The sequence below is a fragment of the Dipteris shenzhenensis genome, chromosome 13 (genome assembly GCF_047967505.1).
Source record: "Dipteris shenzhenensis isolate YYH24624 ecotype China chromosome 13, Dip_SZ_1.0, whole genome shotgun sequence".
NCBI classification, from domain to species: domain Eukaryota; kingdom Viridiplantae; phylum Streptophyta; class Polypodiopsida; order Gleicheniales; family Dipteridaceae; genus Dipteris; species Dipteris shenzhenensis.
In genome coordinates this window covers 52,267,668-52,295,342 of record NC_141608.1, presented here as the reverse complement: position 1 = coordinate 52,295,342, position 27,675 = coordinate 52,267,668, and the positions used below count along the sequence as shown (strand labels likewise).

At 43.7% G+C, this 27,675-nt stretch overlaps 1 protein-coding gene across 1 annotated transcript in view; it reads left to right on the top strand.

The window, feature by feature from the left end:
• Positions 1 to 9,311: 9,311 nt before the first annotated feature.
• LOC147895563 (calmodulin-binding transcription activator 3-like) overlaps positions 9,312 to 27,675 on the top strand; it is a 44,517-nt gene continuing 26,153 nt past the window's right edge. Inside the window, exons 1-6 of the mRNA XM_087383279.1 lie at positions 9,312 to 10,049; positions 19,403 to 19,528; positions 19,642 to 19,757; positions 20,154 to 20,242; positions 21,184 to 21,229; positions 21,343 to 22,080. Of these exons, the coding sequence (XP_087239405.1) occupies positions 10,016 to 10,049; positions 19,403 to 19,528; positions 19,642 to 19,757; positions 20,154 to 20,242; positions 21,184 to 21,229; positions 21,343 to 22,080 (1,149 nt within the window). The 5' untranslated portion in view covers positions 9,312 to 10,015. The remainder of the gene's footprint in view (positions 10,050 to 19,402; positions 19,529 to 19,641; positions 19,758 to 20,153; positions 20,243 to 21,183; positions 21,230 to 21,342; positions 22,081 to 27,675) is intronic.

Below are 27,675 nucleotides of genomic sequence, written 5' to 3'. Positions count from 1 at the left end.
CAAAGCTTCTCGCTTGGTGGTGCTATAGTTTGGCTTTGTAGGTGTAAGTAATAGACTAGCATAATATACTAGATAGTCTAACCAACCATCATGTTGCATTAGAATAACACTCAATGCATAACCAAAGCATCCACATGCACATGAAAAATGACATCCCATCTTGGTTGTCTGAGAATTGGAGTAGCCATTGATCGGTTTTTCATATCATTAAAAACTATAGTAAACTCAACCTTCCACTCAAACTTAGCATCCTTTTTTGTTAATTCATACAAAGGCATTGCAATCATAGCAAACTCCTTGATGAGCTTGTGATAGAAATTCATAAACCCCACAAAAGAACATAATTTAGTTAAGTTTAGAGGTTCAGACATCTATTGGATGACTTTGATTTTACCTAGCTCAGTTCTGATTCCATCCTTAGAAATAAGACGACCAAGTAGAATACCAACTCAGACACAGAACACACTCTTAGCAAGATTCAAAGAGAAACCCACTTGTCTGCACCTTAGAAAAACCTTCTCAAGATATCCCAAGTGATCAATATCTGAGGGATACACACAAAAGTCATTAAGTAAATTCCAATGAGTTTAGTGAGGTAATCTCTAAAGGTTTCCACCATAAACTTTTGAAAAGTGGATGGGGCATTTCTCAATCCAAAAGGCATCACTTTGGTAACATAAGTATCCCACTATGTGATAATTGACCTTTAGGAGCCACTGTAATCTGACTATACCCACTATAGCCACCCATAAATGAGTACATCTCATGGCCTACAGCTTGATCTAAAATTCCATTAGTAAAAGGTATGGGAAATGGATTTGGAATAGTCTGAGTATTTAATTTCCAATAATCCACATAGACTTGGAAATTGCAATTTTTCTTAGGCACAACTACAATAGGAAAAATCCAATCACTTCGGTCAATGGCATATATAAATCCAGCTTGTGAAAGTTGATCCAACTTATCTTTGACTTGCTTGGCATAATTGGGATTCATTTTATACCTGTTTTGCTGGATTGGCTTAGCATCTGGAGCTAAAAGTATCTTATGCTGACATAGTTCAAGAGAAACTCCACTCAAATATTTATAATTCCATGCAAACACATCCTTATATCTGACAAAATAGATCCCTTGTTTGTCCAACTTGCTCGCTAGACATGTTGGCACTTACCACTACCATGGATGGGTGCTCATGTGTTCCCACATTCAACTCTTATGTAGTGGAACTAATTGTTCACTTTTGAGATGCATGATTGTTATTGGTACTTCAACAACCTCTCTTTCTCCCTTAACGTCCTCTATAAAAATGCTGGAAAAAGATCCTTCTATTTAGCAATCTGTTCATCTCTCAACTTCTCCTTGATGTCTATAGCTACTTGAAAAATGTCTATCTCACCCACCACAGGAAGGATATGCAACTTCATTAACTAGGATTCACCATCTTGTGGAAATGGATCTTTGACTTCTAAATTCTTGGGGTGACAGCAACTCAAAACCTTCCAAGGATTGGTCGGTATACACATATCTTGACCTTTTGTCTTAATAGTCATCTCCTCTATACCCCAATCATGGAGCACTTTTGCACTTTTCAGCGAAGATCTCCCCAATAAAATTGGGTAGGCATGCTGCTCCATAGCGATCACAATAAAATTGATTGTATAATAGATGTCACCTATCGAGATGACTGCATCTTGTAGCATACCCTTATGATTAATTGGTCATTGATCTACCATACACACTTGAAATGGTGATGGTTTATATGAATTAAACTTCAACGTCTTCCAAATTTCTTTAGAAATGATGTTCACTCCTGATCCTCCATCCACTATTACACTTGGTATAGTTTGCTTCTTAATCTTGATAGTGAATGCTGGAACTTCTTTGTCCACAACTAGTGTACCAATCACAGGCATGGTGGCTTTGGGTTTGCTTGGTGGATTCCTTAATCTATTGAGGAAAGAAGTCACAACAACAGTATGGAGCTATTTGCATCAGCTCGGCAAAAGTTAGAATTATTCTTGAATGTTTTCCATGCTCAAGCTAGCTCTGCACCAGTTTCCTGTGGCATAACAGATTCTGCTTCTTTAGAGCTAGAGCTCAAGTATTCTCCTTGCTTAGTAATAGAGTGTTGCAATAGCTCAGACATTTCAACTACTGGTGCTTTTCCTTTCAAATCCCTTGTGATATTAGTTGCCAACTCCTTTTGTGCCTTCCAATTGATGTCCTTACCCAAAGTGTTAGTGTCTTCGACTATTGTCACTACCCCTTTTGACCAAGTACTTACTTGAGCATCAGTGTCACTCTCAGCATCCTTCTTCTTCACTTTTTTTTCCAAACCCTCACTTTTGACCAAAGCAATAGCTCAATTTAGTAGATCATCATAGGTTCTGGTCGGATTGACTATCTTTGGCTTGCGCAATCGACCTGGGTAAGACAACCTGCTTTTTTTTTTTTTGAGTTCATCTAACTCAAGAAGCACATCGGGTATAATACATGGCCCGAGTCATCATGGCGGTGGAGGACTAGCTCCATGTGGACCGATTTACAATTTTTGTAAAGGATTTTGAGAACCAGCTCTGAGCCATCAACACGGGGCAAATCCATTGCAAGCTCATCCCCCACCTTTGTATTCTCCATCACAGGTTAATGTAAGGGTGAGTGCCGTGGCCCAACGCACTTCCATCAAGAGGAGTGGGGACCTCGAGAGTAGGTGGGCAAGATAAGGAACATGAGGAACAGGACGAGCAGAAGAAAGAAGAGAATGACCAAGAGGGATAGGATAAAGAGAAGAGAGTTGAAGGCCAAATAATAGCAAGATGAATAGGGAGAAGAAACACAAGAGGAGTAGAAGTAGGATAAAGGCCTAAAGCATGAGCAGCAGAATCGCTAGGCAGGTGAAAAATAGGGTGATGAGAAGCTAAAGGGGAACAATGACGAGGACACCTCTAAGCAAAACAATGAGGGGGGGAATAGCAAGGAGGGAACTGCTAAGGATCAAGAGCAATTGGAGGGGAACAGCCACAACAAGGCACCTCCAATACAAAGGAAAATGATAATGGGGACAAGACGGGGACACGATGGATCAGGAACCACCAAAAGAGGCCATGAGCCTATGCACAGAGCCTAGCAGCAAGGGATTAGCTTAGGACTCAGTCCTCTTACCTTACCTCCACCACTTCTTGATCCCCTCCAGGGTGGAAGGTGGCTATCGAGTGTAAGTCTCTACAAGAGCAACTCAAGGGTGTAAGGGCAGTTCACAATGAGCTCCTTAAGGCACATGTTCAATTGCAATAGATGCACACCATGCTCCAGACCGATCATAACAACCTGCAATGTGAGTTGGAATGCCAGAAGGACCTCACAAACAAGGCCCAGGGCACTGTGATGTCCATTGCTACAAAAAAAGTGAACATGTAGCAAGCCATATAGAAGCTACAGCAATAGGTTGCAGTAGCAACAAGTAGGCAGCATCAAATGGACCATAGCAGAGTTGAGGCACTAGAACCAATGAGGGATGAAGTAGCACAAGGGCAAACACTATGCGAGGAGAATGAGCAGCTCCAAGCGAAGCTAGAGAAGTACCAGCAACTCCAGCAACTTATCAGCCTCCTCCAAGTGCCCAAAGAACATTGCAGCCTACCTTGTAGATAGCCACCCAATCATGATGGAGGTAATGGACAAATAGGTGGCCTCCAACAGTCAATTACAAGTGAGCACGTAGGAACCTCGAGCCAACATTCCTTGGCGAAGGGAGGGACTTCACAAACAAAAGGGTCAGAAGGGGTCATGGCCCAAACACTAATGATGTTGCATTCTAGTCAAGAGACACATATTGAGCAAGCAGTACAAACGGACTTAAGTTTTCATGTATCAGCGCAGATCTAAGTTTTGGTAGAGGTAGCAAAAAGGAGGGGCAAACCAAGTAGCTTGTAGATGCCAAACCAGTTTTTCCGTATGAAGGTTTCCCAATTGTGTAGCTACCACGAAAGTTTTGTAGCATGTTTTGAGTAGGGAGAAGATGCCCGTTCCATTATAGGGTTTATCGTCGATAGCTAGTAGCAGATGAAGTGTTTACTGTATCCTCCATGCACCAAGAAATTTTGGAGCTTGTACAACCTATTATCTCCGTTTATGACAAGGCCATTCAAGACTTCAACCATTTTGTAGAGGAGCACGCTAAGTGGAAACACAACATATTCAAAGCCAAGCACAGGTTGATTCTCGTACAAGTGTGGTAGCTACCTAAGCCTACCATGGCTGAGTTACCCGTCTACTTACGATAAGCTTTTACAAGAACTCAAACAACTAAGTGGTAGTCATGTAATAGGAGCACAGTCTATGTGTGATAATATACATGATTTATGTAAGGAGATGGGGATCAAGTGGACCGCAGGTCATCAGCCAGGTGAAGTGGTATCACACAAATTTTGAGACATCTAAAGACTTAGTCTCGCGGAAGCCTGGACCCTAGACTAGATTGATAAACCTAAGTGACCACCAATGGACATCAGTAGTGTCTATCCCTGGCCACCAAGGGGCAACATTTTGAGCCACCGCGTTCCCCTCCTCGACCACCACCTACAAATGAAGCTAGGCCATGTCCACAACCTATTCATTTCTGACATCCCATCGGACTATGGCACTAATGACCCCATGGGTTCAATCAGTGAGCATCCACCTTCAAGCAACATCTAGTCCCTGCCAATCCGTGAGGACACGAGCAAGGATAAACCAAGGTAAGATGTTAGCTCGAAGTTAGGCTAACTTGTGCGTGGTCACCGGGCATTGACCTAGGTTGGGGAAAAGAAGCAATGGAGGTGGTCAAGACTCATTTTGCAGCAAGAGGTGCAGTTGATTCTGGCAAATTGACCTATCTCTTAGTAGCGATTGGTGCACCGAGTGCAGACTCAATTAGAAGGCAATTTTTTAGGTAGAAAATTTGTAACAAGCGAGGAAGAGAACAAGAGAATAGTGTTCCGAGTTCTCTTCCTCCTAGCTGAGTTGATAGGTTAGGGAGTGTTGATTGCAAGCCGATGTGTATCAAGTTCTAAAGATGGCATAAGGGCCTCTGAGCCAGGTAAGATCAAAGCTATACAACAAATGCATGAGCCTTAGAATCTAACTCAATTTCATTCTTTTTTGGGGTTTATTAGCTTCTATCGAAGGTTCATCAAAGACTTTGCTAGGATTGCAGCACCTTTGTATGAGTTGACAAAGAAAGATGATAAGTTTGAGTGGAATGCCGAGTTGACTGTCGTTTTCCATGAGTTGAAGAGCTGAGCAATGGCTACTCCTATTCTAAGGCAACCAAGGTGGGATTGATATTTCATGTGCATGTAGATGCTTCCAAATATGCCGTAGGTATTATTCTGGCTCAGCCAGATGGTCAATTGGACTATCTAGTATATTATGCCAGTTGGTTATTGACACCTACTGAGTCCAATTATAGCACCACCAAGAGAAGCTTTGGGAATGGTATTCAATGTGCAAAAACTAAGGCATTATCTACTCGTAACTCCTTTTGTGTTCTATGTGGATCATTAAGCCTTATTTTATCTTATCAACAAGACTGTCATTCAAGGACACGATGCTCCTACTTTAGGAGTTTAACTTTAAAATCATTCCTAAACTAGGCAAGAGCCATGTAGGAGTTAATAGTTTGCCCAGGCTACTAGCACCTAAGGATAGCCAAGGAGTTAATATGGAACTGTCAAATGTTGAACTCTTTGCAATGGAATATTATGAGAATGAGTATGCCGAGTTGATTTTATATTTATCTAAGTTTCTTGACACAATTCCTTGGGATAAGGCTCAAGCAAATAGGCTTGAAGGCTTCACTTGGATCCATTAGGAGGACATTTTCAAGGTGAGTTAACTACCAAAAAAGTCTTGCATGCAAGTGTATGGTAGTGGGAAACCTTGTTCAAGGATGCTCAAACTAAGTGCACACAGTGTGATGTCTGTCAATGCACTGGATGCCTATTGACTAATCATTCTATGGCCTTGCAACCCACTCATCCATGGGAAGCTTGTCAAGTCTTTTTTGGTCCCTTCAAACCAGCCAAGTTTACTCAAAATAAATACATCATTGTCACCATACTAACTATGATACTAAGTGGGAAGAAGCTAAGGCACTCCAAGACAACTCAACTTGGAGCAATGCTACGTTCATTTTTGAGAATATCATACACAGGTATGGATGCCCTTTGCAACTTGTCAGTGATGACCAAGGTACACATTTACTTAATGATGTGGTGCAGTGTCTTAGGAAATAATTTAAAATCATGCATATGGTCTCCACTACCTACTATCCTCGTGGAAATGGTGAAGCCAAGTCCACAAACAATAAACTTAAGCTCATCCTCACTAAGATAGTACAATCAACTAAGGGTGAATGGGATACAAAGCTACATTCTACTTTGTGGGTGTATAGGACTGCTTACAAGGTGACTACCAATCTTACACCCTTTCAAATGGCCTTTGGCTTGGAAGTAGTTGTTCCCTTAGATTTTATTCTTTCGAGTCTCTACATTGCCATTGAGCATCACTTAGATGAGTCAGAAGCAATCAAGGGGCGATTGCAACAGCTCTGCCATCTGGATGAGTTATGTCTCTGAGCAGCCTAGTCACAATTGGTTATCCAATGTAGGAGAAAGGCCTACATGATAGACACATTGTGCCTAAGCATTTGAAGAAGGATATGCTCGTGTTACTCTAAAATGCTAAGTTGGGGCCTATCAAAAAAAATTTCAAGATGGGTTGGAATGGACCCTACTGGCTAGTTGAAGTCTTTGACAATGGATTTACAAGGCATGCATTCTCCAAGTTGTACAATGGAAGCAAAGTAAAGCCATACCAAGCAGCAAGTTCCTCAGACAGACAGAACTCAGACATGGACCACTTGGTTGATAGTGCCTTAGTGAATTTCATGGAAGACAGAATGCTAGTTAGCTGTTTGGTCATAGTAGAGGAAATGCATCATATGCCACCACATGGTAGTATTAACATTGAAGGCACGTTAATGCAAAATCATCATGCTAAAGAAAGGGAGTCTCATGCAACCATTGATCTGACGGATGCCTAGTTGCAAATTCTGTTTGACTACATCTGGTTAGGGACTCTAGTTTTATTATTGTCAATTACTCTCTCAGTATACTATTGCCCTTACCTCTTTGTCGTTATCTTCATCATCATCTATGGTAGCTACCTCTTTGTACTTGCTTACAATAGCCTCAAGATTTTTGTCGCCCTTCCTACTCCATTTGCTACTGTGCCAGCTCACTTCCTTTGCTACCCAACCTTTCTACTAGTCGTCTCTTTCCACACTAATGCCTACATTGTCTTCCAGAGAGCTGAGCACACCCATTGACAAAAGAGAAGGAGAAGATCTTGCATATTGCCTCCACCCAATGATGTTCTCACAGGATTCCTACAGGCAAATGGGTTGCTAAAGTTTGCCAGCCTGTCATGGAAAGAAGTTTGGGATGAGGAGCTGGTGGACAAAATCTTGGACTTCTATGATGAGGAAGACCACAGCCTCATCATCAACAACACTAATGTTAGGATTAGTTCAAAGCTACTCAAGAAAGCCTTTAAGCAAAAGCATCAACACACACACACACACACACACACACACACACACACACACGCACACGCACGCACGCACGCACGCACGCACATGCACATGCATGCACACACATTACACACAGGCAACAAGGCCATAGGGAAGGCTTATTTTTATTTGTTTATGCTTTTTCATGTGAACTATCAATCAAGTATTTGGAAGGCTCTAAAAATTTCTCAAAGTTTGAGATTATAAGTAAAATCTTCCCAACTTTGAGACCCAACATAGCGGGTCTCTAACCCATTGTAGATAGGTCATGGTACTGGTAGTATTTAAATGCCAGAGAAAGGCAAGAGATGTAGTCACTAAAAAAATTGTAACATTAAGACAAAGAGGAAAGAGATGTAATCACTAATAAAGTTGTAAAATACTGCTCGTACAATCTACACTCATAGTGAAGAGAGAGGAAAGAGACACCAATCTATTGGCTACATATGCACTTCCTTCTATCAACAAAAAGAACATGATACAATATATACTAAACCCTAATGTGGTTTCCCTAAGACCATGAGGACTATTTAGGCTTAGATTTAGGTCCCTCCAAGAGTTCTTTATATCCCTCATTATCTAAGTCATACATACAACATGTACATATATGTCCTACTATCTGTACATAGATGATGACCATGCCATAACACATACTTAAGACTCCCCATTAGTGGATGGTCTCTATAACAGATTGAGATAGATAGTTTTTTAAAATTCCAAATTCTCATGAACGAAGGATTTAGTGAGCCAATTTATTTATAGCTTGATCCTTGTAGAAATAGTGAACTTGATAGATACTTTCTTCTTCCACGTGATGTCATGTGAAATGATGGTAGCAGATCTTGATATTCTTTGAATAGGTCCATCACTTTCATCAGGTACCAAGTTGACCCTTGCTTTGATACTATGTTAAATGTGAACACACAACTCACACACTCTATACAAATAGTGAAGATGGGGAAGAGACAATAAACAACAGTCTGTACAAATGTACACTTTCTTCTACTAACAAAGAGAAGCATAATACAATATACATTGAACCTATTGTGGGTTTACTTAAGTCCTAAGGACTATTCACTTTCATAATTAGGTCCCTTTTGCAAAAGTCTCTATATTCCTAACCACCTACCCTAATGTATAGAAACATATACACATATGGCCCATGATACGTACACAGATGATGATGAGCATGGTAGATGTGCTTTGAATGCGATGGCACTCTAGAAATCCCAAAAGATCATTTGAGACTCCCCAAGAAGAGCCAACGCAGCCAAACTTGCACACTGAAAATGCGATAGTTGCTTCTTATTGGAGTCATCTCGTCTTGAAAGGTTTCAGGATTCTAGTTTTGCCATTGCTTCCTTGAATATATTTTGATTGCCCGATCTTTGGACTTTGGAAGTTGCGTATTCAAGGGTTGTGCCAAAACGCGCCACGTGTGAGGAAATGAGGCCTGCTGCCAAAAGTAGGATTCGGCAGATGTTTCCAAAGTGGCGATTGCTCCTCCTAAATTTGGCTGCCACAAAACGTTAGTCTTTTGTTTTTGGCAAGAAGAAAAAGTACCCTGCTGCAAATGCGTTTGAGAGGCTGCCCAATCCAATTACAATAGCTGATTTGTCAAACACTTCCACCTGCGCCATAAACTTTCATCCTGTAAGCTCAAAAAAAAGTCAAGGCTGGGTGGGCGGTGACTGTGACCTTCCTTCGATGATCTCACTGTCGCGATTCGGTTTGTCCCTTGTAGTTTCGTCTCTTGCTTAGTACGCGGAGCAGAGGAAATTAATCCCTGGAGAGAAAGCGTGACAATTTTGAAAATTGAAACGCCACTGCCTAACATATCTCAAATTGGGTCCCTCTAATTGTTCCAGATCGCGCAACCTGGTGGGTGGGTCTCTTGGTTCACAGAAAGAGGAGATCCCAGCGGGGATTTGTGGGCATGTTTTCTATTTCTCACCTTCAATCGTCTCACTTCTCATAGTTTGTTTCCCACTGCCATCCGCTCTGTCCTGTCTCCGCAAGCGCCTACAGCAAGCCCGTTAAAAGATTGATAACAATCATTAGCCTGGGGCCGGCTCACTAAAAAACTAGCACTTGCCTCTCGCTTGGCTTACCTGGGTTCTTGAATACTTCAACTCTTTTCCCTCCGCCGTTGTCGCTTTTGGACCGCAACCACTCCATTTGCTGCGCCCTCTGTTTGCAGAAATTGAGATCGAGGATGTCCTAGCTTAAGCTTCTGCTTTATCAATGTGGGATTACGGGTGAAGTGTCATTGATTCGTCCTTCGTTGCAACATTTCACTTGGTGCCTTTGACAGTCCACCCAGAGAACAGATCAGCTTCAAGAATTCCACTCAAAGAATCGCATCACACAAATCAGGCCTCAGATTATCAATTACACTACGAAATGAGCCATTACGGCGTGCTTCCGGGCCATCCTGGTGAGTGTCAAGCTGTTGTTAAAATTGCGAAGCACAGAGCATGTTTTCAACAACAAGGACCACGAGTATGTGGAGTTTTTGAGATACAGTTTATGTCATGGGCTGACGTTGGAGCATGCGTCAATGCGATCGATTGCACGTCCGCACGGAAGTAAAATACTTGTTTTTCCTTATTTGTAAAGACTGACTATCGATTTCCAGAATATACAGATTCCATTATCTAAATTTGAAACCAATAGTGAGAAAACCGAAAGAGACACAGCCCCCTCCAGTAAAGGCTGAGAAGAGAGCTGCATCTTCTGTTTCGGAAGGTTCCTTAACACTACTCCTGTATGAATAACTAAATGAATCCAGTAACATGCCCAAACTCATCCTCTAAAAACACAACACACAGTGCAGGGTTAAGTCATTGTTGTACAAGTCTTTAGGTGCGTAGCATTCGAGGTGCATTAGGTGCGAGCTTCGGAAGAATTTTACTTTTGAAATTTTAAGGTGCGAACTTTGGAAAAACTTATTTTTGAAATTCAAAAAAAAAAACAGGAGGGAAAATATTTACGTGACATGTAGAGAAGCATAAGGCATACCTAGATGACCTGCGACATTTACATACAGAATGGTCATGAGAGAATCTCATAACCAGGCACTGAAATGGCGCTAAGAGAGGGGCTAAGAAATTGAGAGAAGGCTAGGTGGTAAAGAGAGGGCTGAGAGAGATCTGAGATGTGGAAGCAGATATGGAACGCCAGGAGGAAGGAGCTACGGTGGCATCACGTAAGTTTTGTCTCTTTTTAAAGGTGCCTGATGGAAGCATCTTATGATTAGGTGCGTTTCAAAAGGCATGGAATGCATTGAACGGCACCTTACGATAAGGTGCACGCTTTGCATCAACCGTGGTTGAAGTATGCATAAGTTCCGCTGGAAGACGTGAGACTTGATCAATACTGAGACTATATTTGATAGCCAATGAGTAGATCATGTTGTGTAGAGACAACTGAAGAAAGAAATGGAGTTTATGGTTTTTAACCTTGTGACTATCATGAGAATGAAACTGCACTATTTCTGGTGTTTTCAAAGGATTAGTTTGGGCATACTACTAAAATCATCTAGATATATGTTCCCATTGGATTAGCAGACATGCTGTTGGAAAATAGAGGATAGAATCACTCACACCTCAATTCCTATCTAGCTCATACAACACTCTGAAAAACTGAAAGAGAGATAGGACAGAAACTCAGATATATTCCTCCACAAAAGTGTGAAGCTCAAGGATGAGCATGTACAAACAGCCCGAGATGCTGTCAATGATGCTCAGCCTATTCCTCTCCCTATGCGCTTGCGTGTGTGCAAGGCAGTCTGTGCCGGTGATGAGGAATGAGGAGGGAATGAGGGCTTTTTATAGGACCCCCTCAAACTGGCCGACCAGGGAGTTGGCTCCTTGCCCAATGCACCGACCTGCCAGCCCACCAACCGACCAGGCTGGTTGGCCTTTACTGGCTGATCTGGCCGGCTTGGGCCAGGCCTATATAAGGGCCCATGAGCCCTGCTCATGGGCTGCTGTTGCAGCCAAACGCTGCCCGTATACAGGTCCAGGAGGCACCTAGGATGCCATGCCATCCTTTGCTGCTGCGCGGGTTCCCTACCAGGTAGGTCTGCTGTCTTTTACCTTCCCCTACCCCCTATGGTCTTCTGCCCCCTTGTCCCCTGAAATCGGGGGCTCACAGGTGGGGTAGTGACCTTCTAACACCCTCTCTCAATGACACAACTGTGGGCCGATCCCCATGCGTAGAATGGCTCCCTGGGAAGCGCCTTCGTGAAGACATCTGAGATGTTGTCGTTGGTCGGATAGTATATCAACTCTATGACTTCTTCGTCAATGAGTTCTCGAACAAAGTGGTAGTGTGCTTCGTCCGTGCGTGAAACATGGGGTTGTTGGCGATCACTATGCAACTCTGGTTGTCGCACATAACTTTGGTTGTCCTCCAAGATCCACCTGAGCCACAATGCTTAACATGTCGCTATACATGCAGCCTTGTACTCCGTCTCTGTAGATGAAAGGGCAACAGTAGGTTGTTTCTTACTTAGCCATGACACGGCTCCTGAAGAGGGTAAGAAACAATATCCAGAGGTCGAACTCTGGGTATCAATGTCACCTGCCCAATCACTATCACAGAAACCTCCCAACTCAATGCCCCTGGTATAAGTGATGCCATAGGTGCGGGGTACCCTTCAAGTACCTTAGCACCCTATCTGCGTCCCAATGAGCCTTCTTGGGTGTGGCAGAGAACTGATAGAGCAATCCAACTGCGAAGGAAATATCTGGTCGGGTATTGGTGAGGTAAAGCAAACTCCTCACCAAGTGTCGATACATGTTGGAGCATCAGAATTCGAGATGTATTGTCCGTTTTATACAAATCCTTTAGGATAGCCCACACCTCTACAGACGTCTTGGCTATCTGGATGTGCGGAAGAACAAAGTCCGCCGTGGTCCCAATGATTAATTCTAGGGAGTGGGCATCTCTCTCTTCCCAATTCTCATGCTCTTCACCATCCACTGGAATGAGAATCTTCCCCTTGTCCAATAAGTCTTCCGGTTTTGCCTCCACCCCGTTGTTAGCTTCCACAACTTCTGGGCCACAAGATGGCTTCATATTTTCATCTTCCAGATTGGGTAGTTTGACCCGTCTAGCTTCCCTGACTCTCCGAAGTGCGGGATTGTGAATGAGAGGAATCTAGAGGAGGAGGAAGGAAGAGAAGGGGCTGAAGAGGCAACAATAGAATCTTTGTCCTCCATCCTTGCTGTAATAAAGAACAGTAAACTGAATTTATAGCGGAGAACTTGACCACACGGCAAACCTGATTGTCGATTGGAGTCGCCTTCTTGTAGAGGTACTCCGATCTACAGCTGTGAACCTAGCTCTAATACCATGTTGGAAAATAGAGGATACTGTCACGGGGGCGTGAAATTCTAAGTACTTTAATGTACTACAAGACGGTGACAACTTTGGTTTTAAAAGTCCAAGCGTGGGCTTAATAATGTGTAATTAAACGCGGCATGGTGCCTAGCACATAAGCGTAATTAATCCCTAGGCCCAAAGGCATTCCAAGGAATTAAAAGAGTGGTTGTTGGGAAATGATGATGTGGCATTTTTAATGGGCCCCCTAGAGGGCCATGTACCTTCAGTGGCCCCCTAGAGTTCCAGGTGGCTCTAGTGCCTTCTACATGCTCCTTTGCCATTCCTGGACCTTCCTGGGCCTTCTAAACTTCACATGTGTGGTTTTTTCTCTCATCTTATCCCTTTGTTGAGATTTTGGACTGGTTTTTCAGCCTCCTTCAGCTGAATTCCGTTTTTCTTCATAACTCCTCACCCGTTTGGATTCCTCGACTGCCGTTTGGCCCGATGGCTTCTCCTCTACCTCCCCTTCATAGTGATATGCTTTTCCCTCCGTGCGTTTGGTAGAACGGGCAGAGCTGAGCACTTCTTTTGCTGGTCGAATTTGCAAAAGTGGCTTTTTTTGGACCTTTTTGCTTCTACCGCCTCCTGGGCCTCTCCTCTTGCAAAGCTACAACTTTCTGTTGAATTTCGAGTGGTCCCACGCGCTGGTTGACTGGCTTTTCTCAGTTTTGGAGGACTTTCCAGCGATGAAACTTCTCCAAAACCTTCTCAATGCATTCCTCTCTGAAGCATGCTTCTTTTGAGCCCAAGAACTCCCACTTCTTCGCGACAGAAGTGCTTCTTTTCGCATTTTTCAGTGGAATTCTTGTTGGTCGGCTCTTGTAAATGCTTTCTTCATGCCTTTGCACTCCTCTTTCGCTGAGAATGCAATTGGGCATTGGCTACTATGTCCTCTTGGCGATTGAGGACTTGGTTCGAGTTTTCAGGGCTTGGTGAGTTGTGATTTTGCTACTGCAATTTCTTTTTGCCATAAGCTATTGGTTGGCCTCGTGTGCCGCCTCTTTCTTGGCTCACAGGTGCCCAGGCAGTGCTACATGAGTCATTCTTTGGTTGGGTACTTTGCTGATTTTATTTTGGAGCTTTGAAAAGCTTTGTGAATGCCATCTACTCAAAGAGAGTGCAGCTGGGGTGCAGTGTGATTGCATCTGGACAGCCAATGGAATTGCACTTGGAAAAGAGAATGCCTTTGCGTTGAGCCTGTGGGTTAAGTGCACTTATGTGATGGTGTTCTATGCTTGAAAGCCTTGCGAAGGCTTAGTGAATTGGGGCTGCGTGCTCAGTTGCAGGGAAGGTCTCCCAGATATAACTTGTAATCATTTCACTGTGAAAATGGAGTACATGACAGGTACAAAGCCCTCACATTCCTTCAACTGTTTGATGCTGCATTTCTTGGGGGTTTGTTTACAGAAGCAAGTAAGATGAGGAAGGTTGCCACATTTTTGAAAGGCAATGCACTTAAGCGGTACACCAACCTTATGCTTCATGGAGATGCACCTGCTACTTGGTTGGAATTTAAGCAAGTGTTCTCTTCTACTTGGCTTACTCCAACTTTTGAAGTTGAAGTACTTTCACACTGGCATGACTTGTCATACAAACTTTGCAAGAATCTTGATGATTACACCTAGAGGTTTTGGGATGTTTTGCTGCCATTGAGCTCTTACAGGCATGTTTCTTTGAAAGAGCAAATAGAGAGGTACTGTTGTGGATTGCCTAGTGAGCTACGCGATTATTGCATCAAAACCAAGGTGGGTTCTATGACTCAATTAATTGAGAATGCAAGGACAGCATATGCATGGATGCAGGAGAAGAATTTGGGCTTTATGGACAGCAAGAAAGAAGACAACAAAAGGGCTGCCAAACACCAGGATAAGGACATCAAATCTGAAAATAAAAATTATGGCAAACGACCGTTTCAAAAGGGAGGAAAAGCCCAATTTAAAGCTGGTCAAAGGCGTGGACAGCCTAATCAACAGCCCCGTACCAAGTTATCTGATGAAGAGAAAAAGTCACTCATGGAGCAAAACAAATGTTTTATATGCAAAGGAGAGGGACACCGCTCTTATGATTGCCCATTCAAGAAAAGAGACAGGTCAGATGATGATAAGAATGGTGATAAACAGGCTGATCGGAAGGGCAAAAAGCCTAAACCTTCCGCAGGACTTCTTCCAGATGTGATTGGGAGTTTGCCACATGCACATGATGAAGAGGAAATGAAAAAGATTGAGATGTGCAGAGCATGGGGAAAAATCAGAAATCAGAATTGTTTGTTTTTCTTTGATTCTGGGGCAAAGGCAAATTTCATAACTCCTGATATGGCAGGAAGGCTTGGCATCAAGCCTGAGGAAATGGGGCCATCCGGCATGTGTGATATGGCCAACCCTGAACTCAACACACCTGTCACTCCTATCATTGGCAAGTTGAGGATGCATATCCAGGGATATCAGGATGCAGAGGACTTCTACATTATGCCTTTGCCAGAGTGTGATGCTTTGCTTGGGATGCCTTGGATGTACAGGGTGGGGGCTGATGTGCAGATGAGAAACAAGAAGATTTCTTTAACTCATAGAGGCAAAAATCATGTACTTGATGTAAAGTTGAAAGGGGAGTCCATCCCTGTGGTTTCAGCTTCTTGTATTTCCAATGTAATAAAGCGTCATATTTCAGCGTACTTGATTTTTATCAAAGAGGACAACCAACCAGTTCAGGAAGGCTCTACTCTTTCTGAGGGCTGCTTTTATTTCAGATTTTCAGGATTGTTTCTCAGATGCACTTCCTCAAGAATTACCTCCCAAGAGGCCCGAGGATCATCAAATTGATATAATTCCAGCTTTTGAAGAGCTGAAGCAAAAGTTGTGTTCTGAACCCGTTATTATCTTGCCAGATCTTGCAAAACCCTTTGCTGTAACTTGTGATGCATGTGGAAACAGCATAGGAGGTGTTTTGATGCAGGATGGCAGAGTGGTTGCATATGAGAGTGGAGTTCTCAAAGATGCTGAATTGTACTTGCAAACATACGAGAAGGAAATGTTAGCAGTGATACATGCTTTGACCACATGGAAACATTACCTTCTTGGAGCTGATTTTTATGTGCAGACAGATCATCAGTCACTTAGATATTTTCTCACGCAGAGAAAATTATCTGAAAAGCACATGAGATGGGCTAACTTCCTCTCAATGTTTCATTTTCAAATTATACATGTACCGGGTAACAAAAATGTCGTGGCTGATGCACTTTCCAGGAAACCACAGCTTGAAGCAGTCTCCAAGAAACCCAGTGTTTCAGCAGTGAGCATTGCTTACAACAGTGTGTTAGATGTGATGAAAGATCAATATGTTAATGATGCTGATTTTTCAACTATTTATGATCAGGTTTCTGATGGTCAAAGGCATGATCACTATATGTTGAAAGAGGGTTTCATTTTGATGCATGGACGACTCTGTGTCACTGATTAGATGCGACAGAAAGTCATAATGGAAAGTCATGCTCCTCCATATGCAGGACATAGGGGAATTATAGCAACAATTATAGTAGTGGAGCAATACTTTTATTGGCCATCTTTGAGGAAAGATGTGGAAGAATATGTGAGAACATGCATGGTTTGTCAGAAAGTAAAGTTTGACAGGCAGAAGGCACTTGGGTTGTTACACCCCTTTGCCAATTCCGGATAGACCATGGCAAAGCATAGCTATGGATTTTGTGTTTGATCTTCCACGTACTCCTATTGGACATGATGGATTGTGGACAATAATTTGCAGGTTTAGCAAACAAGCCCACTTTGTGCCAGTAAGAAAGAAAATTACAGTAGATCAAATGGCCAAATTGTTTTTGCAGCATGTCTTCAAGTATCATGGGATGCCTGAATCCATAATCAGTGATAGAGATTCGAGGATGACCAGCCTCTTTTGGAGAGGACTGTTTGAAAATATGGGCACTACGCTGAATTTTTCGTCATCTTTTCACCCTAAGTCTGATGACAATCGGAGCAGGAAAACTCTACCATCTTGGATATGTTTAAATGCTATATCTCAGACCACAAAAGCAAATGGGAGCATTATTTGCCTTTGCTGGAATATGCTTACAATAATATGGTGCACACATTCACAGGTAAAGCACCTTTTGGAAAAGTGGAAGGTGCCAGAAAGATACCTCCCATTTTGCATACCAAAGAGAAAATCTTCGAAGCTGATCGTTTTGTGGAAAGCCTTGAAGAGGCTTACAAGAAGATCAAATATGCCTTGCAAAGAAGTCAGGACAAGCAGAAAAGAGCAGCAGATAAGCACCGCAGGGAATTGGTATTCACAGAAGGTGATTGGGTTTTGCTACATTTTCAGAAGGCAAGGCTGAAAAATAAGAAAGGCAAGGAAAGGTTGTACACAAAGCTGAACATGCGTTACTATGGTCCTTTCCAGGTTTCTAAAAAGATAAACGAGGTAGCTTACAGGCTGAAGTTGCCTCCGCATTGGAAGATACATAATGCCTTTCATGTGAGCCTATTAAAGCAATATCATGGAAATATTCCCGAGGATTTACCTGATGAGGTGCAGCCTGAAGTGGAAGAACAGGATGAACTTCAGGTCCCAGAGCAGATTCTAGCACACAGAGATAGAAAGCTCAAGGGTAAAGTTATCCGTCGCTACTTGATAAAGCACTTCTTTTGCTGGTCGAATTTGCAAGAGTGGCTTTTTCTGGACCTTTTTGCTTCTACCGCCTCCTAGGCCTCTCCTCTTGCAGAGCTATAGCTTTCTGTTGAATTTCGAGTGGTCCCACGCGCTGGTTGACTGGTTTTTCTCAGTTTTGGAGGACTTTCCGGCGATGAAACTTCTCCAAAACTTTCTCAATGCATTCCTCTCTGAAGCACGCTTCTTTTGAGCTCAAGAACTCTCACTTCTTCGTGACAGAAGTGCTTCTTTTCGCATTTTTCAGTGGAATTCTTGCTGGTCGGCTCTTGTAGATGCTCTTTCTTCATGCCTTTGCACTCCTCTTTGGCTGCGAATGCAATTGGGCATTGGCTACTATGTCCTCTTGGCGATTGAGGACTTGGTTCGAGTTTTCAGGGCTTGGTGAGTTGTGATTTTGCTACTGCAATTTCTTTTTGCCATAAGCTATTGGTTGGCCTCGTGTGCCACCTCTTTCTTGGCTCACAGGTGCCCAGGCAGTGCTACACGAGTCATTCTTTGGTTGGGTACTTTGCTGATTTTATTTTGGAGCTTTGAAAAGCTTTGTGAATGCCATCTGGAAACCACTCAAAGAGAGTGTAGCTGGGGTGCAGTGTGATTGCATCTGGACAGCCAATGGAATTGCACTCAGAAAAGAGAATGCCTTTGGGTTCTTGAAAGCCTTGCGAAGGCTTAGTGAATTGGGGCTGCGTGCTCAGTTGCAGGGAAGGTCTCCCAGATGCAACTTGTAATCATTTCACTATGAAATATAAAGAAATACCGAAAGGGGCGCCACGGTGTTTGGGGCCAATCGGGTGCACTTGTCTATGTCTGTTGAGTAGGGACATTCTAGCCTCCATCCCTTTTTGAGTGGTTTTGTTTGTGAACAAATGGGTAAATGCCAAATGGTGATCATGCAATGGTTAATGGTTGTGATATATGCTTTGTGAGCTGTAAATAAGTGCTGAAGTGATTAAAGGTTTAGTTCCACTGCCCTCTGAGTGATTAGAGGCCGGTTTCAATGGGGCTCTCTGTGGACCATACCAATGGCCCAACATTTAATCTTAAGGGCCCCTTTGCCCCCTCTTTGGACCAAACAATTAATTCATCCCCAAGGCATTAATTCCTAGGAGGGTGTCCCTTGCACGCCTACAACTGATGGCCTTGCCCACATGCATGCTAAAGGTATTCACTAGTAAATTTCACAACAAAAAATTCACACCATCGTGATAGAAATTTATGCATTGTATTTCTGTGAAGTCGTGGATTTTATAAAAGTATTCTATTGAATATGGGATAAAGAGAATACAATTAATGTCGGGGTTAATTTTTGTTAGTTTAGTTGACTAATTTGCTAAAGTGGGTTATTGTGGACGCACTGTGATAATAGAAATGCATGATGACAATCAATCCACTAATGTATCTAGTGGATACATTTGTTGGATGGGTCCCCCCCCGCCTTTAAGACCTTTGTTATCATGACCTATTATTAGGTATAACGTGTGCCTGGTCTTGGATCAACCCCGAAATCGAAACCCTGAGTTGCAGATTTTGATTTTATTATTTGACGGCATCCTACTTGAATAATCAGTGCCCAAAGAAATCCTCTGTCTGGCGTTGGTGTGTATTGCAGTGATGATTTAACTGCATCACATAGATTAATATTAGCTTTGCCAATCCCACGTTTTTGTTGTCTGGCAGTATGTCATACCTTTTTAATTTCAGTTTCAATTTAATTGCCAGATCTTTTGCTTTCACAAATACTCCAGGAAGCGCAGCATCGATGGCTTCGGCCAATGGAAGTGTGTGAGATCTTGCAGAACTTTCGAAAGTTCAAGCTTGAAAATGAGCCTCCTCAAAAGCCACAGGGTAACGTGTCTATCATTCAGCATTTTTAAAGTGATTTGTTTTGTTTAGTTTATATATGTAAAGTTGTCGTTTTGTAACTGCTGCCTGTCCTAAACATGTAATGATGCTTGTAGGTGGGTCAATGTACTTGTTTGATCGCAAGGCTTTGCGCTACTTTCGAAAAGATGGTCACAATTGGAGGAAAAAAAAGGATGGGAAGACTGTAAGAGAAGCACATGAAAGGCTAAAGGTATGAATGCAACTTTTCGGTTTGCCTCTTTCACTTTGTCAATAGGAAGAGGCGTGATAGCAAAAGTTTGATGATTCATGCTTTTCTGCCATCCTCTTCATCAGGCAGAAATTGTGAATTGTCTCTCTTAAAGCTCCTTCAATTCTAGTAGGATCAGATACTACATTGTTGGATGAAAATTACTCACACAAATTGGGGTGTTTACTTAAGTCTTAGATGTGATCACTGTTTACATGCCCCCTTTGAAATTGACATAAGATTAAAATGTTAACGTAACAAACATAAGTTGTTGATTCTGTATGCACTACCATGCAGTCAATATTGCAATCAGTGGTGGCAGTGTAAGGTATTCTTTGTTAATGAGGCTTTATTTCATTAAATCATATGTATTGCCAGGCTGGAAGCAAAGAGGTGTTGCACTGTTACTATGCACATGGTGAAGACAATGAAAACTTTCAACGTCGGAGCTATTGGATGCTTGACAGGTAAAACTTTTGGACTACAGGATAGTAAAGGACTATTCTGAAATGGAATGATGAATAGAAAGAGCATGATCAGCAGTTGTACATGGTACCTTTTCCTTTTGTTTTTACAAACTCCATTTCAACCGCCTTTCACATTAGGTTGATAATCGTCTCACACTGAGCAATTTTTTTATGGTTTTTAAATTTTAGACATAATGGGTTGTAGCTAGTCCGTGCTATGTGTGATGCAGTTTATGGTTTTCAACCTTAAAAGTGACTATCATGAGATTGAATTTGCACTAGTGTTGATTTTTTAGAAGATGAGTTTGGGCATGTTCTTGGTTCCCACCATGTTACCGGACATGCAAATTTCACCTTGTGAAATTTTTGTCCATGTTGCAGCTTGCTGATATTGCGATAGCTTCTATCTATCTTAATTGGTGCATTGCCCTATCAGCTATATTTTCTAAGCATTTTTGTGTGTAGATGCTCATTTGGGAGAGACTAAAAGGAAATTGAACAGTCTTCACAAGCAGTTGTAGCTTGATTGAAGAGAATACGGACTACTTTTTGATTAGCCTTCTCTTGTAGTGCTAGCCTTTGTCACAGCTGAGTCTTCCCTTCACCTCCCGAGTGCTGATAAAAACTCAGTACGATGACCTTTCTATAAATGGATGCTCAAGTAAGTGTGGGTGTGTGGATTTGTATATGTAAGAGCATATGTTTATACTATGGTCTGCACCCACGATTGGGCGCTGATAACATGGGGTGGGATGTCATAGTAGCTATTCCCTGCTATGTGTGATGGAGTTTATGGGTTTCAACCTTATGCGTGACTGCCATGAGATTGAAACTGCACTATATGTTGATTTTTTAGAGGATGAGTTTAGGCATTTTCCTGGATTCTTCTCTCTCTCTCTATTATATATAATGGTTCGTATTGGGATTTTGTTTTATTGCAGGGATCTTGAACATATTGTATTTGTTCACTATAGAGAGGTCAAGGAGGTAATTATTTTTTCGTGTTTTTGTATGGTTTGAATGAATAATAATCATAAGCATTGTGAATATCTTCTTCACGCTTTATCACTTGTGTAACTTGCACATTTCTCATATTGCAGGGAAATAGACTGGGTCATATCCGTTCTTCAAATGGCTATTTTGTGGACTCTCCATCACCGAGTCAAGAAATGACAGAAATGCCCTCTTCATCACCTCAAAACTCTCCTTTGGTTTCTCCTCGAGCCTTTAGCGAAGCTTCAAGTCCTAATGCATTTGAACAGAATGGGGGTATTCTCTTCCCACAGTATGATGACCGTGACTCTAGCGATGATGCTGAACAGTGTCTACCCCCTGATCTGGAGGATTATCCTGATCTATTGAATCCAGCCCTTGACTGTGTATCTACTACAATGGCACTGACTGAAGGAGGGATGAATTTGGTAGTGACAAAGGGAATCCCCTCAATGCAGGGAAATGACGTTTCAGCAAAATATGAGGATGGCAGTTCAGAACATCAATATAATCCCCCGTCCCTTCCAAATGGTTTTGATTCATGGAAATGGACTGAACATTCTAAACGCACCAGAAGTTTTGAAACCCCAGGAAGCTTTCCAGGATTTGAAAGACAAGAGGCCTATTCACACCCTTGGACGCAAGGCCAGTATTCTACTCCACAACAGCTCAATCTGCTTGCAAAAACTGAGATAGTGGAACACCCAGGAGCAATAGGATTTTCACAGCTCTCTGTGGAAGGTTCATTTTGTACAGGACTGGGAAAAGAAACGTTGAGATCGCCATTGCTTAATGCACGACATCAGGGATTGTCTGAAGCAGAAGCTTATAAATCCAACAGTGAGGTCTTTTCTTGCAGCCCAAAACTCTGATATTGTTCTGCAGTACTGCAAAGAGAAAATCTTGCATCTACTCGTTTCTGTTCTCTCTCTCTCTCTCTCTCTCTCTCTCTCTCTTTCTCTCTCTCTCTCTCTCTCTCTGTGTCAGTTAATTAAATCAGTGTGTGTGTGTCACACACACTTTTTTTGGGGTGAAATCCATGCAATTTTATATTACAATAAGCAGTTCTCAGAAAAGGATCATGCAATTACCTCAGAAAATGTCATTATAAGACAAGTGAGCAGGAGAATCTATCTGTCGAGCACACAGAAAATAATAAAATGATTGTCATACTGACATCCGAAAAAAGCGAAACTTGGAGAAGGTGGGATCACCAAAGACTCAATGATTTTTGTCCTTCCATATAGTCAAGACTGCCCAATAACGAACCCATGTGAAGAAAAGGTCAAAACCAGGTCTAAGTGGATAGATCCCAAATAGCCAAAAATGCTTGCCAAAAATCCCAAAGCAATCATTTTTGGCTGATACTATTGTGGCCAATTTGTACAAGGTCTTGATGTCTCCATACTGGGTATCAAATAGGCCAATCAGATTTGGGCTATGAATTGTAATCTCAAGTTCTGGTGGAACAGATTGCGGCAGCTTTGGAGCTGCAAATTGCCTCTTTGTCAACAGGTTTTTTTGTGGCAAGAGATGCTTGGTGTTCTCACTTTCGGTCAACTGCTAGGACGAAGACATATTGCCCCCGCTGTCTGTCGCAGATGTCTGGCTCCGAGGGAATCCTTATCTCCCCTTTTTTGGCATTGCCCTGAGACTCGAGAATTTTCACTCTTTCTTGAGCAATGTCTCCAGGCTTGCGCGCGTGCACAGAAACACACACATGCACATATACTAATAGGGGACCTGCACATTGCTTGCTGCACAACATGATTGTCCCCAGTTCTTGGAAGCAATGGACATAGAAGCAGCAACAAACCTGTGTTCATTGCACGTTGTTGTGTCACCAACGCACCTTCTCCAGATTTTCTCAGAAGCTTCTCCAAAATTCAAAAATGGGCGGGATGGTGGGTGCAAGTGTGTTGGGCAAGGCTTGTGGGGGGGAGTTACCATGCGGCAAGCCCTAGCACCACTTCTTGAGTTGCTTCTTCATTATTTTAAAACGTCATTTTTGTGAAGGTGACACGTGTAGAGAGAGGAAGCTCCAGTCTAGAGAGAGAACAACGTTATACACACACAAGAAAATCGCTGGAAGCCGTGCAGGTCCAAAGTGATGCGAAACTGTCTCCTTGGGATGGTAGCAAGAAGGGTAAGCCGAGGAAGCTATACTCCTGGCAGCCAAGAAACAGCCCACTGGTAGTGAGCCTACCAAACAACGCCATAAGAAAAGCCACTGTTTGAGAGGAGTTTACTATTCCAAATTCGGTGTTAAGGCAAACTTTCACCAAGCTAGAGGTCGTCAAGATGCCATATACAAAATGATAACCACTTTTTAAATCTATCCTGCTGAGTAATGAAGCTCCACTGAGCTGATCCAATACGTCATCCATACGTGGTATGCAAAATCTAATTTTGATGGTCGGCGTGGTAATCCATGCACATCTGAAAAGAGCCATCTTTCTTCTGAACCGAGCAAAAAGAGAAGAGCTGGGCTGAATTAGCCCTTTGGACAGCAAGTCCTGTACCTGGACTGTGATCTCCTCTCTTTGTGTGGCACTAACCCTGTAAGGTGTCCTATTAGGTGGCTCACTCCTTGACATAAGCTCTATCTGGTGGTCCTCTAGTCTCTTAGGGGGTAACTCTCCTGGCATAGCATTTGAGAACCAATCTTTGAAATTTTCAAGAAACGGAATTATTCCTCTTTTGAAGCATTTAATTCAGCATGCAAATTTAAATCTCTATCCTTAATAAAAACTGTAATACGCAAAAACATCATACTTTATTGCTTTTCCAGCAGAAGTATTTGATACAATGGGGATGGTCTCCCCTTTGTTTTTCACAACAATCCGCTGGTTTTTTCCTTTATATACAAAATCCAACACCCTCTCTAGGAGGGATAACTTTACCCCCTATGATGAAACCAAGTTATACCAAGTACAAGTCATGATGCTTGAGAGGCGAATTGAAAAAGTCTTCCTAGCGAATCCCTTGCGGAGTGAATATGTAAAAAAATCTTGCAAGCCAAGCATTGCAGAATCAAGCGCGCCTCGGGACAGTCACCCTAGAGCCTGGGGTCCCATGCTCCCAGGTGGAGAGGAGGGTGTAGATGATATTCTGCTAGATGGTGACCAAGGTAGTTGAGGGTGGAACCGGATATTCACCCATCACCAGACTGCAACAAGCAACCCAAATGTTTCATGCCATGATACTGGCTACTACCTCCCATACGCTGTCCTCCGGAGGAGAATGAGGAGCGAGGCTATTAGGAGGGACCACCTCATGGAGCTCTATCCTCTGAATGCTTTGACCTTGTATCCGGTAAATTGGGGAGACCTCACCAATCTAGAACTTGTGTCCTCCCTCAGCCAACTAGGCGACCATCCCAGTGTAGTCCCTTTGAAGGCTCTGCATACGGGTCATAATCCTGAGGGCTCCCATCCAAATCCTCGCTGCGCTACGACAACTTCAGAGGTAGTGAGGGATTGCTCCTGAAAACCAACAGAGCAACAATGACACTGCCCCTCCACCCGCATGTGCTCCAACCACGGGCCGATGGGCAAGCCTCCATGGGTGGCCAGCCAAAAGTAGGAGATCTTCCTCGGCCGCAAAAACTGGACCATAACTGCATCCAAAACGTGGAATGGACCTCCTGGGGCACTCTCTAAGCCACCCAATGCCTCTCCCTCGAAGGTGTCCAAATCGAAGAGTTCATTGAAGCCTCTTGCCAAACCGTGTGGTGTAGGAAAAGGGCACCTCGTCCACCTGCTAGCAAGGCCGCCCCTAGAGGGCCAGAACCACTCTCCCAGATCCCACTGGACCTCCCTCAAGGGCCTACCCTCCCAAAGCCAGAGGCACCATCTGGGGGCATCCTACTCTCGGATACTAGGAGGATGAAAGTGCCACTCCTTCCCCAAAGGTCCCACCACTCTGATCATCTGTCAATGAATCCCATATAGACTCCCATCTATCTATGGGTCTCTCTCAGTGAGTGCCTGGAGCAAGCCTCTAGGTCCTACATAGAAAAAACTAGGTTGTGTGCGCTGCATCATCATCCTCAAGGGGACACAAGTCCGAGAAAACTGACCCAACTATTTGCTGTCCATCCACACCGAAGTCCCTACCACCAAGACTCAGGGATGGCTAGGTCAAAGGAAGGGAGCCCGTGTTGAAGATCTCTTGGAAGGGTAGGCGGAAAGGGGTGGAGATGGTCTCCGAGAAGTTTCAGAAGAAGGTTGGATCGAGCGATCCTCGCCAGGACACTTTTGGGTCGAGAGAGCCTTGATGGCTTCCCAAAGCTCCTCATCTGTGAAAGGATCCTCCAAAATCCTGCACAAATCCTGCAAGACTACCGTCAGAACGTGGTCCCAAACTAACTCATTGGCCACAAGACAAGCTAGAGTCATCCTTTCCGTCTGAAAGTGCTGGCTGTAAAAACTTGTGATCAGGTCTAAAATCTCCTGCAGATCAGTGTGCATGATGCCTTGTGGATCCCGTAGACGCTGCAATTGTGTGCCTGCCGATCCGGGCCCAGTAGTTTGAAAGAATTGCTTTGTCATCTTGTCCCCCTCTTGTACCCATTGGGCTCGGGAGGAGTGATAGGAGAACTCAGCCCGCCGAATCTCCGTGTCCTAAAGCTCAAGGCGCACGCTCTCAAACCTACCCCACTAAGCCACTAAGATTCTGGGTCGTGCTTCGTGAGCTTCTCTATGGAGGTGAGGTCTCTCTGCAGTGCCCACTCGCACTCCTGAACAACCCTCCTTCGTCTAAGGGCATGAGCCTGCAACTCCTCATTGCTCCTCTGAATCGCGTCGGCCACCCACGAAGCCCAACCCTTGCAAGGTGCCGTCTCTGACTGCTACCAAATCTCTGCCAAATCTCACAAGGTGTTGTCTTTGACTGCTGCCAAATCTCTGCCATGACCTGCTGAATGTCCCCATCCTGCAAGAGGTCCTCTGGAATGCGGACCCCCTTTTGGGGAAGACCTTGGCGGGGCTGCTCTAAGTGGTGTATTGCTGGAGAGTGGTCTGACATCGTGATGCTTGCCAGAATCCTGATAGATTGCCTCTGTGCGGTGCCCAGTCCCCAACGTAGAAGCAGTCTAGCCTCTCAAGCAGTCCATCATGTCTCCTGTGTCCAAAAGAGAAGAGGAGGCTGCCAGGTATCATGCTGAACTCTGGCTCTCGCCATGGGTCTCCGCCACTGATGATGAAGATGAACTGCTACCTGGTGCTCCGCTCTGCTGCTAGCATCTCAGAGAAAGAGGCACCGCCTTGCTTGTCCTTCCCAAACTCCAGGTTGTGGAAGTCTCCTTCGACAATCTAGGAGTCTACATCCGGAAGACACTCTGTCGGCCTCCTCCAAAAGGCCTGACGGTGCTGCCTGCACATTGGGGCATAAACGTTCAAGATCCCAATCTTGGACTCTCCCATCCTAACTCCCATCCAAACTGTCGGTCCTGGGATAAGCTCACCTTGATCATAAACCTCTGGAGCCATTGTCTGTGAGACCGAGATGCAGACCCCTCCGCTCTGTCCTACTGCAGGGGACCACACCTCCGGGCCTCTCCGCGGGAGGAGGTGGTGTCGCCGTCTAATGTCTGATGCTGAGAACATATGCTCTTAAATCAAAAGGATGTCCACTGCCCACCCTACCATTGCCCTCTGCAGCTCCTGCCGAAGGATCGGGTACTTCGGTTGACTACGAGCACAATCATGGAACCCGTGCACGTTCCAACTCACTATGGTCCAACTCATGAGGACGGGGATGCAGAAAACAAGGCTCTCCTGTGAGTGGGTGCTTGTTCCAGAAAGAGTGCCTTATGTGACTTTGTTGAGGGTTTGGAGGGCAAGTAGTCTGTGTTTGTACATCGATGTATTAGGGTGGACACCGGCTCAATGCCAATCTTACATGCCCACTTCATCACGAAGGAGACTTCCACCCCGAAATAAGTCCGCACACTTCTGGAGTGGCTAATAGTATGCCTGATCAACCTTGCCTCAAGCGGCAATCTAATAACTCCTACTGCCAAACCACACATCGGCTTCTCCTGCGTGAAGCACCGCTGAAAATTCACCTCAGGACCATGGGCGTGCCAAAGGTCCAGTCCCTGTGGTCCCATCCACTCATCCATCATGCGTGAAATTTGATATCCCAGCATAGCTAAACTTGAGTTCCAACACCCGGGCAAAAAACGCAGGAACTGACACAGTGACTCAGAAATCCAATGAAATGATCCCAGATTCAGGAATGAAGGTGTTTCCAGGCTCCTGAAGTGATGTGGACACCAAAAGCAAGCAATAGTTGCTTCTACAAGTCAATACGGAGTCTCTGTCATCGAACGGAACAAGGAAAAGCTCAAAAAACGACTTTTTCTTTGAAAGCTCTTAACAGGCTCTCAAAACCACTTCGCAAAGCCAAAGTGACTTTTCCAAAGGTTTCTCCAA